Here is a 15,168-nt window from a genome sequence, read left to right as displayed (position 1 = left end):
ATGTTTCTACTCCAGACTCAGTCCACTGCTTCCGCAGGTCGCCCAAGGTCTGGAATCGGTCCTTCTCCACAATCTTCCTCAGGGTCCGGTCACCTCTTCTCGATGTGCAGTGTTTTTTGCCACACTTTTTCCTTCCCACAGACTTCCCACTGAGGTGCCTTGATACAGCACTCTGGGAACAGCCTATTCGTCCAGAAATTTCTTTCTTTGTCTTACCCTCTCGCTTGAGGGGGTCAATGATGGCCTTCTGGACAGCAGTCAGGTCAGCAGTCTTACCCCTGATTGCGGTTTTGAGTAATGAACCAGGCTGGGAGTTTTTAAAAGCCTCAGGAATCTTTTGCAGGTGTTTAGAGTTAATTAGTTGATTCAGATGATTAGGTTAATAGCTCGTTTAGAGAACCTTTTCATGATATGCTAATTTTTTGAGATAGGAATTTTGGGTTTTCATGAGCTGTATGCCAAAATCATCAGTATTAAAACAATAAAAGACCTGAAATATTTCAGTTGGTGTGCAATTAATCTAAAATATATGAAAGTTTAATTTTTATCATTACATTATGGAAAATAATGAGCTTTTATCGCAATATGCTAATTTTTTGAGAAGGACCTGTACTTTCAAAACTTTGCCTCTTTTTTTAAAAACTTTCCACACGAATCCAAGAACTGCAAACAAAATTCAAAATGCCTCAACTCTTGCAAAATGAAGCACTGTATTCAAAATATCACAAACACATCTCAGAAGTAAACATGGAAATATTGCCATAATATTAATTAGATTTTTAGTGTTAAATAGAGAATTGTGTGGTGTGTTTTGTAAAAACTGTTTTATGAAATTGAAAACTGAGTCAAAGGCCGAGAATTAGTGTGTGGTTTCTGACAGTGTCCTGAAGAGGAACGGTTAATATTTACAAGACTGTATTTAAGTTAGAGCTGGTTTTGTTCTGTTACCGATAGCAAACAGCTCGATCCCAGCATCTCTGAGTTGCTGAGCAGGAGAAATAACATCGTCCTGTGATTTCCCATCCGTGATCAGAATCCCAATCTTAGGAACATCAGGTCTGGATCCAGACTCAGCTTTGAAGCTCTTCTTCAGAATATACGTCAGAGCCAGACCTGGAAACACACACAAATCATGTAGTTTGTGTCAATGTATATATGACTAAGTTTATGTGAGTGTATGAGTGAGGTTGTGTGTGTGAGTGTGTGTGTGTGTGTCTATGAACCTGTTAATGTGTTTCCTCCTTTATAAGGCAGATTCTTCACAGCTTGGATCACGTCTTCTTTAGTGCTGTGTGTTTTTAGATGCCACTCAATCCGCGGATCCCCGCTGTACTGTGCCAAACCTGAACACACACACACACACACACAATTAACACTCCAATGCACAGCATAAACACACAGGAAACAAACAAGCAAACAAAAGACTGCAGACGCACCAACACGTGTGTGTTCAGATCCAACCGCAAAGGCCCTGATGAGACTTTCCAGAAACATCCGCACCGAACGGAAATTCATTCTTCCGATGCTCCATGACCCATCCACCAGGATCACGATATCGGCGATGGCTGGAGTTCTACATGTGAACACGTCCACTAAAGAGACAGACAGACAGGACAAACACCGGATGAAACGACAGCAGATTGGTGCTTACGACAGAATAAATACAAGGACAAGGGCAGCATCTGAAAGTTCACGCTCAGGTCAAAGGATGAATGACACAAACACTCAGAGTGCTTGTGAACGTCTTTATTTCAGTTTTGGACTGTCAGATGTTTCTGCTACAACACTACTGTGTCTGATTCATGAAGACCTGAGGCACCTCTGAAACGGATGAAAGACGCTCTCGGCTGCAGAGAAACAGAACAGCATTAAACACAGGAGAGAACAGCGTATAGAATAGCATGACATCACATGTGTGTTCTGCTGTAACACGTTCAGCTCTGAATGTGTCTTACTGTCCCAGATGCCTAGCTCTGCTTTTACCCATAATGCCATGCTCTGTCAAGTCTATACGCAGTAGGAACGTGTGATTTTAGAAGTCTGTGACAGCCTTGTGCTGTCTGTGAAAGACAAGCTGTTTGCAAAACGAGTGAAAGAACCATCACACATTCTGCTACGTCACCCGTAACCTAGTCGTGGAGTGAAGGGTCAAAGGTCAGGGTCATGCAAGGGCCAGGGTTGAGACAATGTTAAGGCTGTTTTACACCAAGAACAATAACTATAATGAAAACTACAACAGTGTTCACCTCAGCAGACGATAACATAGTGTTTATTGTAAGTGCAGCAGTTTTGTCGTATGTCTTTAATTGCTGGAGCTAGATTCTGATTGGCTGTCAGTGTTTGTATCGTTCAGCAGCTGGGAGAAACACACTCTGAAAGTGAATACTAAAACAATTAATTGTGATTAATCGCATCCAAAATAAAAGTTTTTGTTTGCATAATATTTGTCTGTGCAGTGTTTATTTATCATGAATGTAAAAATACAGACATACAGTATATATTTTGAAAATATTTACATGTATATATGTATTTATATTATTATATTTGGTCCCACTTTATATTAGGTGGCCTTAACTACTATGTACTTACATATAAAAATAAGTACAATGTACTTATTGTGTTCATATTGTATTGTAAAACACTTTTGCTGCTATTGAGGTGGGATAGGGGTGAGGTTAGGGAGAGGGTTGGAGGTATGGGTAAGTTTAAGGGTGGGTTAAGGTGTAAAGTATGGGTCAACAGTGTAATTATAAATGTAATTACAGAAATTAAATACAGATGTAATTACATGTCGTTTTTTTTTTAAATATAAGTACAATGTAAAAACATGTATGTACACAACAAGTACATTGTACTGAATTATTAATTAAAATGTAAGTACATAGTAGTTAAGGCCACTTAATATAAAGTGGGTCCTTAGATTTTATATTATATAAATAAATATATTTAAGGCTGCAGTCTAGGTTTTGCCTCTTTGTCACCATCTCTGTCTGAAAAGCAGCTGTGTGTGTAGATATCTTCCTTGAGTGAGTTGTGCATCGGCTCGGCTCCAGCGTGGATGAATCTGATGTTAGAGATCAGACACCATTCCTTCATCCCGAATCACTCCAGAGCCTTCAGATTCACAGCTTCTCCAGTTCACTCCTCTCATTTTCTGTAGGGTTCAGGTCAGAGGACTGGAATAGCATAGCTGTGTTGTTTTGAGGTTTGTGTTTGGGTTATTGTACGGTTGGAAGATCCAAACATGGCCCATTATAAGATTTCTAACAGGTTTTCTGAACCAGAGACTCAACTGTTTTCTGCAGTTCTCCAGCTGTGATCTTTGGAGAGTCTTTAGCCACTCAAACTATTAGGACGATATAGACAAACACTTCCAGACAGTTTTCTAACATTTTATGTTGATTAAATTCTTAATTATTGCCCTGATGGTGGAATATTACTGTGAAACAGGAAGCCAGAGCTGGATGATTTCATGTTTTTAATCATGCTGGAGTCAAATTATATATTTTGGGGATTTTTTTTTGACTTTTCTGAACATATTTACCAAGAGTGCCAATATTTTTGGCCATGAATGTGTCTTAGAATATAGATAATGTCATCTGAACAAGTCTGTCACGTTTGTTCTGACCCACTGAGGAAAAAGCATTACAATAAATCGCACAACCAATGGTGATTTAATCTAACGATCGATTAGCTCATGTCACATTTAACCCTGCAAATCATTATTATTGTTAAACTTTGTTCTCAAATTATTAATGTTAACAACATCAGTGTTTCTTGACTGTGAGCAGCGCTTAATTTGTAAATTGCGAGGTCCTGGAACAAAGCGTGGGAACGGATCCGGCATGTGATTACAGGAGGGAGAGGTAAGTGATTTTAAGAGCGTGCATCAGTTGTGTTGTAAGGTCGTAAGGTTGTAAGGTCATGAAAATGTTTTGAAAAAGTTGTGGAATTTTTTTTTTCAAATTTCTGTATAATAGTTATATTTAATCAGGTCCTACATTTCTGTGGTTTTAATGATTCTCGCAGCTTCCATGTTTGTAATGAGGGAAATCCCTGCATTTATTCAACATAGTTTGTAGGGTTTGAATAATAAAATAAATCCACACAAACAAGATTCAATCAGTCATTGGAGCTCAAACTCTCTCGGAGCGCTTCTCATCAGCGACCTGCTGCACGCTGAGATACAAGACTCCCTCGCATTTAGATCGGGACCGCTGACAGAACTCTTACTTGACTTAACTAATCGGGTAATTGTTGCATTGCCTTCTGGTACTCGTGCGCTCCACATGCTGTATTAGGCTATGTGCCCTCAGTCACATCCAAAGCTTGAGTATAAAGCGGACTCGTATTATATAAGAGTTATTTTTCATAGTTTGTTGAGTTTAAGCAACCAAATAGTATGATGTCTGATGGGTGTTGACAAATAAAACCGTTTCATGGCACACTCTACTAAAATACAGGGGGAAAAGAAAGAATAGGGGAACAAATCAATAATTAAACAACACTGTGTCGTCAACTGTGTCAATAACAGGTTAGGATATAACGTTTATTGTTGTAATATGGGCACTTAGTTTTTCTTGTTGTTTAGTACACTTGGCCAATATCTCATGATATAAACGATAAAGCGCTTGTGCACAGGATATTCACAATGTACAAATATTGGCTAGATGGCAAAAACACTCACTTTTCCAGTCTTCAAACACACAAAGACATTAGCCTTCACAGACATAGTGTTTGAGTAAAGAAATGCTGTACTACTCTAACAGTTATGTGTTTGCTATGCTTTGGTAAGAGTGTCCTCAGGCTGTGTGCGTGTCAGTCTGAGCAGAGGCGCGGGGAAGTGACGAGGTTTCACCAGAGGATCCAGTGGCATTATAAAGATTTACTGACAAGCTCCTTTAAATACTTATCATTGGTTAAATATTTATAAAACCCTTTGATTTAAAATAATAATAACGAATTATAATAGAGATGAATTTTGGATAAACTTTCCCGGCACATATCGGTCTGCCGTCCGGAAACGCTGCTCCTGGAGGAGGAGGATCCACAGATTAAGCCCTGACTGGGAGCATAGATTTCCATTTCTGCACAGTCTGATCTCTAAAGGTCATTCCACTTGAATTTCATATTAATGCTGTAAATTAATTTAACCCAAAAAGCTAATTATGCTCCCTTTGAACTGGTTGACTTTAAATAAAAATGTTGTGTAATCTGTAATCTGAAGGGTTTACATCTAACATTTAAAACTGGAATATAATTAAGATTCATTCACTTGTTTCATAAACACATTTGTTTTTTTAACATTATTTTTCTAGACATATACATTTTTCCTTAATTTGTCCAGAATGAAGCCTGTTCAATAGTTTCATAAATACCTTAAACTCTTAATCACATCAAAAGTTTGGAAGAAACATAACTTTTTTTTCATTGCGATAAGTATTTTAACTCAAACTTCAGCATGAAGTGTTTCAGATGGACATATCGCTTCATTCTGAACAACCTGTTAATAAGAGAAGTTGTGTCTTCAGTGTGAATCTTCCTTGAGGTTTAGAGAGGTCAAGGGTCAGCACTGGGGTCAGTGTAAGGTCAGCGTTGTGTTAGGAAAGGTGTAGTTCATAGCAAGATCTTCCCTTGATTAACCTTTTTTCTTTTTTAAACCACCTGCCTAATTAATTAGCAGTAAGTAACATACATTTTTGCAGGATACATGAGAATCCTTTTCCAGTCTGAAATGTCACGATGTGTTACAAACAGTGTGATGATGACTTTAATTCAGGGATCATCCAAAGCCACACAAACACACAGTGTAATGATGATTATATGTGAGTCAAAAGTTTTTGAACAGAAAAGATTTTTAATTTTGTTTAAAGAAGTCTCTTCTGCTCACCAAGCCTGCATTTATTTGATCTACAGTGCAGCAAATACAGTTAAATTCTGATATATTATTACTATTTTAAACAACTACTTTCTATTTGAATATATTTTAAAAGGTAATTTATTCCTGTGATTTTTAGCATGATTACTCCAGTCCCGTGATCCTTCACAAATCATTCTGATTTGATGCACACATTTTTTTACTATTATTATTCTTACATTAAAACAGCAGAGTAGTATTTTTGCAGGTTTCTCTAATGAATATAAAGTCCAGTAGAACAGCATTTACAATATCTCCTTCATATTTCATGCATCATTTCTGCAAAGATATTCAAAAGTGAATCTGTTGTAGGTTTACATCATGCTGAACTGTGCTGCGCTTGGAAATAATTTAAACTGAAGTCTTGAATCAGTTAAACGTTATCAATAATACTGAGAATTAAAATTTAGCAATATCGCAACGAAAGAAGATTCTCAGACACGTTTCTCTCTCTCTTCAGCAGACTGCCACATAATCACACACACACACACACACACACACACACACACGCAAGCATTCAATCTCCGCGCTAATGTCACGTTAGCAGAGCCTCTGCGGTCGCTGTGCTTCAAACCACCATTTAAACTGGAAACTAAATATAGCATTGCCCAACATTCAGAAACAGACAGACACGTTCACGCTGAGATACACATCTCCCACAAGACTACATCACAAACAGAAAGCTGTGGAAACACACACACACACACACACGAAGATGAGAAGAAGCAGGAAGACACACAGGGTTCTGCACATTCTCCAGTAAACACTAACACACACCGCAGTCACAGCAAACACACACTTGTCTGACCCTCAAATCATCCCTCGCCGAGAGTAACCTGTTTTATGAGCCACTTCTGCTGATTTATGAGAGACACATGGTGTTTAAATCAGAGATCCACGCCAGCAACAACACTTCTGTCCCAGTGAAGAGGAAACTCAGGTGAAAAATCATTAAACAAACACCTAATTCAATATGTCCAATAATACAGTTCTGCATAAATCTGTATTGACTCAGAGAGTTTTGTTATCGTCCAGCACTAATCTGATAAATGTGATTTAATATGAAGACATTATAAACATGATCATCATGACTTTCTAAAGCTGCTCGGCGGTCTGTCATGAGAGGATAATGGGTTAATTAAGACCGTTTTAAGACCCAGTAAAGAATACATTGAATACATTAGTCCTACATCTAACTTTGATAATGCAGCTTCAAACCAAAGAAAGTGTGTGTAAATAACCTTCTGATCACATGTTCTTCCTCAGTATTTCTGTCTTAAGATGACATAAGAAGTGCATTTATGATAAAACTAGAAGAAAATATCTGCCAATCTACTGAGCTTAAAGGGAAAAGCAGTGATTGTTTCCAGTAACAGACTTTTGTCCTTGTTTTAAGCTGAACCTCCCTTTATTTTGTTCAGGTTCCTCCACGGTCTTCACTTTGCATCTCCAGTAAATGTTTTGTATATTGATTCAGTAATGTTCAGATGTTGTACAACACAACCCAATCTTACACTGCCCTTCATGCGACATTAAAGGCCATGACTTTCTGCTCTGATCTAAGACCTTTAAAGAGAGAAGAGAGAATAAAGAGCAAGAAACCTGCAGAACAGATCACATCACTCTCAATCAGAAAACATCTCCTACGGTTCTTCATCTTCTCCTGAAGGTCATAAAGCACTGGTTTAGATGAAAGCTGAGTAAATGAACACACACGTGTCCTCTCACTTACGGAGCAGACAGCAGCGGTCTCTCACTAACACTTTACTTCATGTCTATAAAGGAAAGTTTAGTTTATAGCCGTGAGATCATGTCCTGCTGACCTCTGACCCCGAGAGAAACACAGCACCACTCCAGTGAGGGGAAATAGCACAAAAAAAGAAAAACTGGCCAATATTTCTATTGTTTTTAATGTACAATTTAATGTTTTTTTTTATTATCATTAATTAATTGAATTGAATATAGTTTGATATCTTCTGGTCGATGGCTCTCAATCAAGTTTGATTTCTGGTCTTTCTGCACTGGATTAGAAATAAAACTAGTGTTTTCCTGCAAAACCTTAATTTGTGTTTGACTGAAGAATGGATGGCCTGGGACTGAGTGAATGATCAGGCATTTACATTTTCTTTAACATCCATCCAGCCATCTTCTGTCAAACCTCTTACACCCACACACTTTCCCAGGTTAGATGTAGCTGATCATACAGCATAACACTGAGAGTGACTCTTCTATCCTGCAGATTCACACTCCCAGCATTCCCTGCGATGATCACAGACGACGAGAAGCGGGAAGAGACGGGATTCCTCCCTGAGAAACGCTCCGTTGAGCTCAGGCCGAGCGTGTTGGAGCTCAGTCTCCTGCCTTCAGCGACCAGAGAACACGTCGCTCAGGAAGATCAGCTCTGGATCATCACGAGATGATGGAGAGAGTCTGAGCGTCACACAGATGGAACGAGAGGAGACGCCGAGTCCCAAACAAACACCACACAGTATCCACACGCTCTCATCCCAAATACACCAAACCATTCTCAACATGTTTACATCTGACTCAGTGCTGGACAGACTACTAATGAACCCTGGTCCACTGCTGATTTACATTACACTAAATCAGAAGCATTAGGCCTTCTAGGGTGATCTATTCTGACTTTTAGATCACTTTTGACCTAACTTGTTAATTTGAATATGATAATCTTGTAGAATATAGATGTAAAAATACAGAGAAGAAAAGTATTCAATGTGGAATGGCATCAGGGTTCCCCAAACTGAGCTTTGTGAAGGAACTGCAGGATTTTTAATAAATATCTGCATCATAAACTCATTTAATGGTTACATGACTCACTAGAATGATCATTAAAATGTCTTTATCAAAATGACCCCTTAAACTTAAACATAACTTTATGAACTTCTAAAAGCGGTAAGATTCAAAAGATGGAACAACGAATGTGAAAACTATTTACTGTCTTGTAAGTATAATGTAATCAAGTAAATGAGAGTAACAGAACGAGTCGCTGGATACACTGACCTCTCCACAGACACTAACATGCTTTACAGGATCAGAAAATAACCTAATGGAGAAGATCTATGGCACTTCTAACAAGTCCAGCCACGTTTTGTTCTTAAAGAGACAGTTCACCCAAAACTGAAAATGCTGTAATAATTTCAGCTCCTCACACACATGCTCTTCCAAACCTGTATGAGTTTGTTTCCTCTGCTGTGTTCTTCTGTGGTGAACAGACACTGTTTTTGGGTGAACCGTCCCTTTAAGCAGTGAGAAGGAATGCAAGATTTCCCAAAACAAACACAGAAAACAGTAAAGGTTTATTGAGCGAACAGTTGAGCTAAAATAAAACAAGCCTTGTTAGAAATTCTGAGTATGAAGGAGATGAATAAAATGATGTATTAATGATGTAATATGGACAGAACGATTCACAGAATAATAGAAACAACATCACAACAATTGATGATGTAACAAGCATTTGATCGAATGATAAAAACAGTTAACAGAAGAGAAATCACTAGTCAGAAGTCATACCTTGAGCATGTGTGATTAATACTGATGTGAGGATCAGGATCAGCAGCACTCGAACCCGCATCCTCTCTGATCAACACACACACACGCACGCACACACACACGCACACACACACGCACACACGCACACACACACACACAAACACACACACACGCACACACACGCACACGCACGCACACAAACACACACACACACAGGTTACAGATTACAAGATGCTGTACATTTAAAATGTAATAGTAGTGTAACTTTTTTAATTACTTTATTAATGTTAGTGAGTACTTTTCTTCATTTCTAATGTTTTATTTTAAAACATTTAAAGCAGGCAGGTTCAACACTGATTACTGTCAAGATCCTTCATCACTTGAATTAAGATTATTAAAAATTTATTTAAAAGTACAGCCACCACAAAACCTGACTTTAGCGCCTCTGTTTAGTTTGAGTTAAATATAGACTATAAATCATATTTTAATAGTTATGATACTGTTTTTAAAATCCAATATTTGCATATGGAAACACTGGCATCTAACAATGCCTTGGCAAAAAAGTTACTTTAAAAACAAAAAAACAATGCATATACATAAACCCAAAATAGGAGATAAAACAGTTACTGAATGAGCACGTTTCCTAAACTCCTGAGACACTGACTGTGAAACCCGACAAGTTAACTTAAACCGTTGGAGGAAACCGATTGCCTTAAACCATTTAAGTTTTAAAACTAACAGTTATGAATACTCTGAACTTAATTCAGTTGAGTTCACTGAAAGAAGATATACATTGCAATTAAGTAATTAAGTGATTAACTAAGTGCTGATTGAGCATTAGTGATGAACAGCTGCTGCTAACAAACAGAATTACTGAAGAAAAGAGAAACACAAGAACTACTACAACTGACTTCAGACACAGCCTTAGATGAAATCAACTGAAATAAAATACATGAAATCTCTCAAGATCTGATTAAACAACCCCACAAACAGCATCAGCAGCTCCACTTATTAATAACCAGACTGACTTTATTTCTGTTTCTCTTTTCTTCAGTGATTCTGTTTGTTAACAGCAGCTGTTCGTCACTAATTCACAATTATCACTCAATTAATCACTTATTTACTTAATTTAAAAGTTTTTTAATGTACATGGTTTAAATCAAGGCAATCGGTTTACTCAAACGGTTTGAGTTAAGTTAATTTGTCGGGTTTTACAGTGTATCAATGCAACCAATGAAAGAAATCAATTAAATATTTCCGTGTATGAAAGTAGTCAGATTAAAACCCCTTTGTAATACTTAGCATTTTCATAATTAACTGTAATGACACATTTTTCATTAACTTAAACATATAACAGTTACATTTGTTTTTTAATTAAACGACGTAATTGCGTTATATTTAACGTTAAATAGTTACTCCCAACACTGCAAATGAGGAACATCATCAGTACAAATCTACACACTTCAGTACAAGTACAAACAAATAAACTGGTTTCAGAATTACACAAAGTCTACTGGCGAGCCGAGTGTTACTTATTTCAGTCGCTCAATTAATACAGTTCTTCTAATAAATCATATAATATCGCACTCACCTGCTGTGAGAAAATAAGAACAGATGATCTGAGGAGAACGAATGAAGCCAGAGCAGCCAGAGCGCGCGCACTCTGAGGGCGGGAACCGGTGTTTGCCGCGCGCGCGGAATGAGTTCCCGCTCTTTAATTAAACTCCACAAAGGCTCTCATTCATTCCGTGGCGCTGACGGACAGGAATGTGTTGCCTCAGACTCTGTCCTTATTCACTTTCTCCTCAACCCTCTTGACTTCACTCGGTCAGTTCTGCAGTGAACAATGCATTAATGGCTCGAAGGAAGCATGGGGCGTGATGAAGAGCTACATCTGATGAAGATGAAGGATGAGGAAGATATTAAAACACAGATGACATTCCTCTGACTGACTCATTAACAGCTTTTCTCAGTTGCTTACTAAAATCATTCTGTTGGCTGCAAATACAAATAATTCATCCTTACACTTTCCTCAAAACCTGTTTGTGGGAGACATATAACCACAAGAATCTCACAAGACACAACAGAAATCAGTATAATACACATGCCACATCATCATCATCAACACAGCTGTCTGCAGAACCACTTTACAGTCAGAAACGTCGGAATGATGACTTAAAAGGTATAATTATGATGTGAAATTGTACCTTGAAAACTCGAAATTGTGATAATGAATCGAAATTCTGACTAACAAAGTCGATTTATAAATACTTCTGGTAATTTATTCAGCTTATTATTTTTAGTTTGAGTTGATATTTTAAATCACAATTATGAGATAAAAAAAATGGGAATTCTGAATTCTTAGTAAAAAAGGTAAACAAAATATCTTGTAATTATGACTTTATGAATCATAATTTCTACGTTAATTATGATTTAGTATATAAAAATCTAAATTTATGCCAATTTACACTTGGTATGTCAACATTTCAACTTTTACAGTTGAAATATTAATAAAATTACCTTTACAGATGTCCAAATTTAGTTCTTAGCAAAGCAAATTACTAATCAACATTTTACGTTTTTATATATTTACTGTATAAATTTACAAAATATCTTTATGGAACATGATCTTTATTTAATATCCCAATGATTTTCATCATGAAAGAGAAATGTATAATTGTGACTCATACAATGTATTAGCTACAAATACACCTGTGCTACTGATGACTGCTTCTGTACTGAAGGGACACAGATATGAGCTTTGTGTCTCGCTAGAGTCTCTCCATGAGCTCCATTCATGATCTCAGGTCTGTTTATCATTTTTTGCTAGTGAGCAAATAAGATTTTTGATTAAAGAGAAATTTATATAAAAAATAAAAACACTAAATGCATGGAAGATTTGTTCACAATAAGAGCAGCAATCATTATGAAAATGTTGACACTTTACAATGAGCTAAAAATGGAAGCTCATGTTAGCTCAGTTCTCTTTTATAATACATGTATGAGGAACTGGAGGCACAAAAGAAGCTTAAAATATAATCTTATTGTGCTGTTAGTTGCCAGAATCGACGTAATGCAGGCTCTGATTCGCAGGGCTGCTGCTGGCCAAATGGGTGCCACAAGCATGATTGCATTCTTGTGAAGTGAAGTGAAGTGACATTCAGCCAAGTATGGTGACCCATACTCAGAATTTGTGCTCTGCATTTAACCCATCCGAAATGCACACACACAGAGCAGTGAACACACACACACACACACACACACACACACACACACACACACACACACACACACTGTGAGCACACACCTGGAGCAGTGGGCAGCCATTTATGCTGCGGTGCCCGGGGAGCAGTTGGGGGTTTGATGCCTTGCTCAAGGGCACCTAAGTCGTGGTATTGAAGGTGGAGAGAGAGCTGTTAATGCACTACCACCTACAATTCCATCCAGCCTGGGACTCGAACTCACAACCCTTCGATTGGGAGTCCAACCCTCTAACCATTAGGCCACGACTCCCCCCCCCCCCCTTCCTTAAATATGATAAATAAAAAAAACACCTATAGGGCTGAAAACAGAACTTTTATAAAATTATTTTTAAAAAAATTTTTAAAAAATGAATAAATTGTATTATTTAAAAATGACAATTGTAGCTGTAGACAATAGGCTGTTATGCAACTGCAAATTAATTGAAGGTTTTATGAACTGACTGAAATGATTTGTGAACCTGCTCCGAACTCCCAAACTGACTCAAATGATTCGCGATCCCGCTCCAAACTCCCGAACTGACTCAAATGATTCGCGATCCCGCTCCAAACTCCGGAACTGACTCAAATGATTCGCGATCCCGCTCCGAACTCCCATACTAACTCAAATGATTCGCGATCCCCAAACTGACTTAAATGATTCGCGATCCCGCTCCGAACTCCAAAACTAACTCAAATGATTTGCGATCCCCAAACTAACTCAAACGATTCGCAATCCCCAAACTGACTCAAATGATTCGCGATCCCCAAACTAACTCAAATGATTCGCGATCCCCAAACTGACTCAAATGATTTGCGATCCCGCTCCGACTTCCCGAACTGACTCAAATGATTCGCGATCCCCAAACTGACTCAAATGATTCGCGATCCCCAAACTAACTCAAATGATTCGCGATCCCCAAACTGACTCAAATGATTCGCAATCCCGCTCCGAACTCCCGAACTGACTCAAATGATTCGCGATCCCCAAACTGACTCAAATGATTCGCGATCCCACTCCGGACTACTGAACTGACTCAAATGATTCGCGATCCCGCCCCGAACTTCCGAATTAACTCAAATGATTTGTCAAATGAATGGCTTAGTTCTAGGGCTGGGACAACATATTTTTTGCTGGGACAAAAAATACATCGACGCAAAACATGCGCATCGATCCGTCGGCCTGTTTTTATTTCTCTAAAAAACGTTTGCAAAACGTTTACCTTATGTGCGCTGAATATACGCGATGGCTGGATCAACATTCTGTCCAACATTATATAACTAATTCAGGGGTTTTTCTGCAATGATCTTTTTTTTTTTGGCGGCTGTCAAAGCCTGCTGCCCCTGACAGGGCACGTACTCTCTCTCTCTCTCTCTCTCTCTCTTATTTTTTTTTTTTTTTTGGAAAAGCACTCTCTGTATTAGCTCAAAGCCCTCAAGTTTACATTGGTTACTGTATTCTTTCAATTGCTCTAAACAAGTATTTTGGGTGACCTTTTTATTGAATGCTAGACATCAAGTTGTTGTTATTTTCATCAGTAAGCTAGGCCCTATGTGTTCAGTAAGCTTGTTTCAGTAAGCTATGTGTTTTCAAGGCTTCAAGGTTTTATTGAATGCTATACAAGTGCAAAGTAATGCATTCTTAATCAGTCTTTTATTTTGTAATTTTAAGAGCAATAAACATATATTGCAATGTTAAGGAATTCATGTTTTTTCATTCAGATATGTAAATCAACATGTATAAATTGTATAACATGTATAATAGTAGTCAATTAATGGGGAGATAATCCAAATCAAATCGGTCTGAAAAAAATTAATCGTTAGATTAATCGATGCATTGAAAAAATAATCGCTAGCCCTAGTTCTCTAATTTCATAAAATTTACTGATTTTAAGGTACTTAAAGTATGTTGTTAACAAATAAAATATCAATATTTCCATTCCAAACTGCTTTCCATGTTGAAACATCCACGAACATAACCAGGTGAGCAGATCACTCTCTCACTATTTGATTGCTCTATTCTTGATCCACTCATCATCTTCATCCACCAATCAGAACACACGAGAACTCTTTGACCACAGCTGCTGTGCTTCTAAAGCTCTTGCAGCAGCTCAACACTGGTTTTCTCTGAGGTGGTCGGATCACATCAGATTGTGGTTAATCTTGCAGATCATGACTTATATCTACTCTTCCTCTCCCTGCAGTTTGGTAATATAAAGATTCCTCCTTTGAACTCCCACATCTTCTGTGGGTTTTATTGTTCTGGGTCTGAATTTGGGCTCCTGGGGTCTCAAAAAGGAAACATTTTCAATCTCCAAGGTGGACGTTATGACAACACACTTTTAAAAAAAAGGGTTCATTGGGGTACTATATAGAACCATAGGGTTCTTTACTCAACTCCAAATAACCTTTTATGCTAAAAAGGTTCTATAATGAGAAGAAAGAACCCTTTTGGCACAAAGGTTCTTTAGGCTATTATTCATACATATATTACATTATTCT

The 15,168-nt window shown here is 37.8% G+C and overlaps 1 protein-coding gene across 1 annotated transcript in view; it reads right to left on the bottom strand.

Annotated features, from left to right (window-relative positions):
* Window positions 1-1,987, bottom strand: part of LOC127978888 (collagen alpha-1(XIV) chain-like) — a 9,152-nt gene extending 7,165 nt beyond the window's left edge. The window contains exons 1-4 of the mRNA XM_052583844.1: window positions 1,984-1,987; window positions 1,437-1,592; window positions 1,224-1,343; window positions 949-1,113 (exon numbers count right to left, since the gene is read on the bottom strand). Of these exons, the coding sequence (XP_052439804.1) occupies window positions 949-1,113; window positions 1,224-1,343; window positions 1,437-1,592; window positions 1,984-1,987 (445 nt within the window). The remainder of the gene's footprint in view (window positions 1-948; window positions 1,114-1,223; window positions 1,344-1,436; window positions 1,593-1,983) is intronic.
* Window positions 1,988-15,168: the final 13,181 nt, after the last annotated feature.

Source organism: Carassius gibelio, chromosome B19 (assembly GCF_023724105.1).
Source record: "Carassius gibelio isolate Cgi1373 ecotype wild population from Czech Republic chromosome B19, carGib1.2-hapl.c, whole genome shotgun sequence".
Taxonomy (NCBI): domain Eukaryota; kingdom Metazoa; phylum Chordata; class Actinopteri; order Cypriniformes; family Cyprinidae; genus Carassius; species Carassius gibelio.
This window is presented reverse-complemented; position numbering and strand designations above follow the sequence as displayed.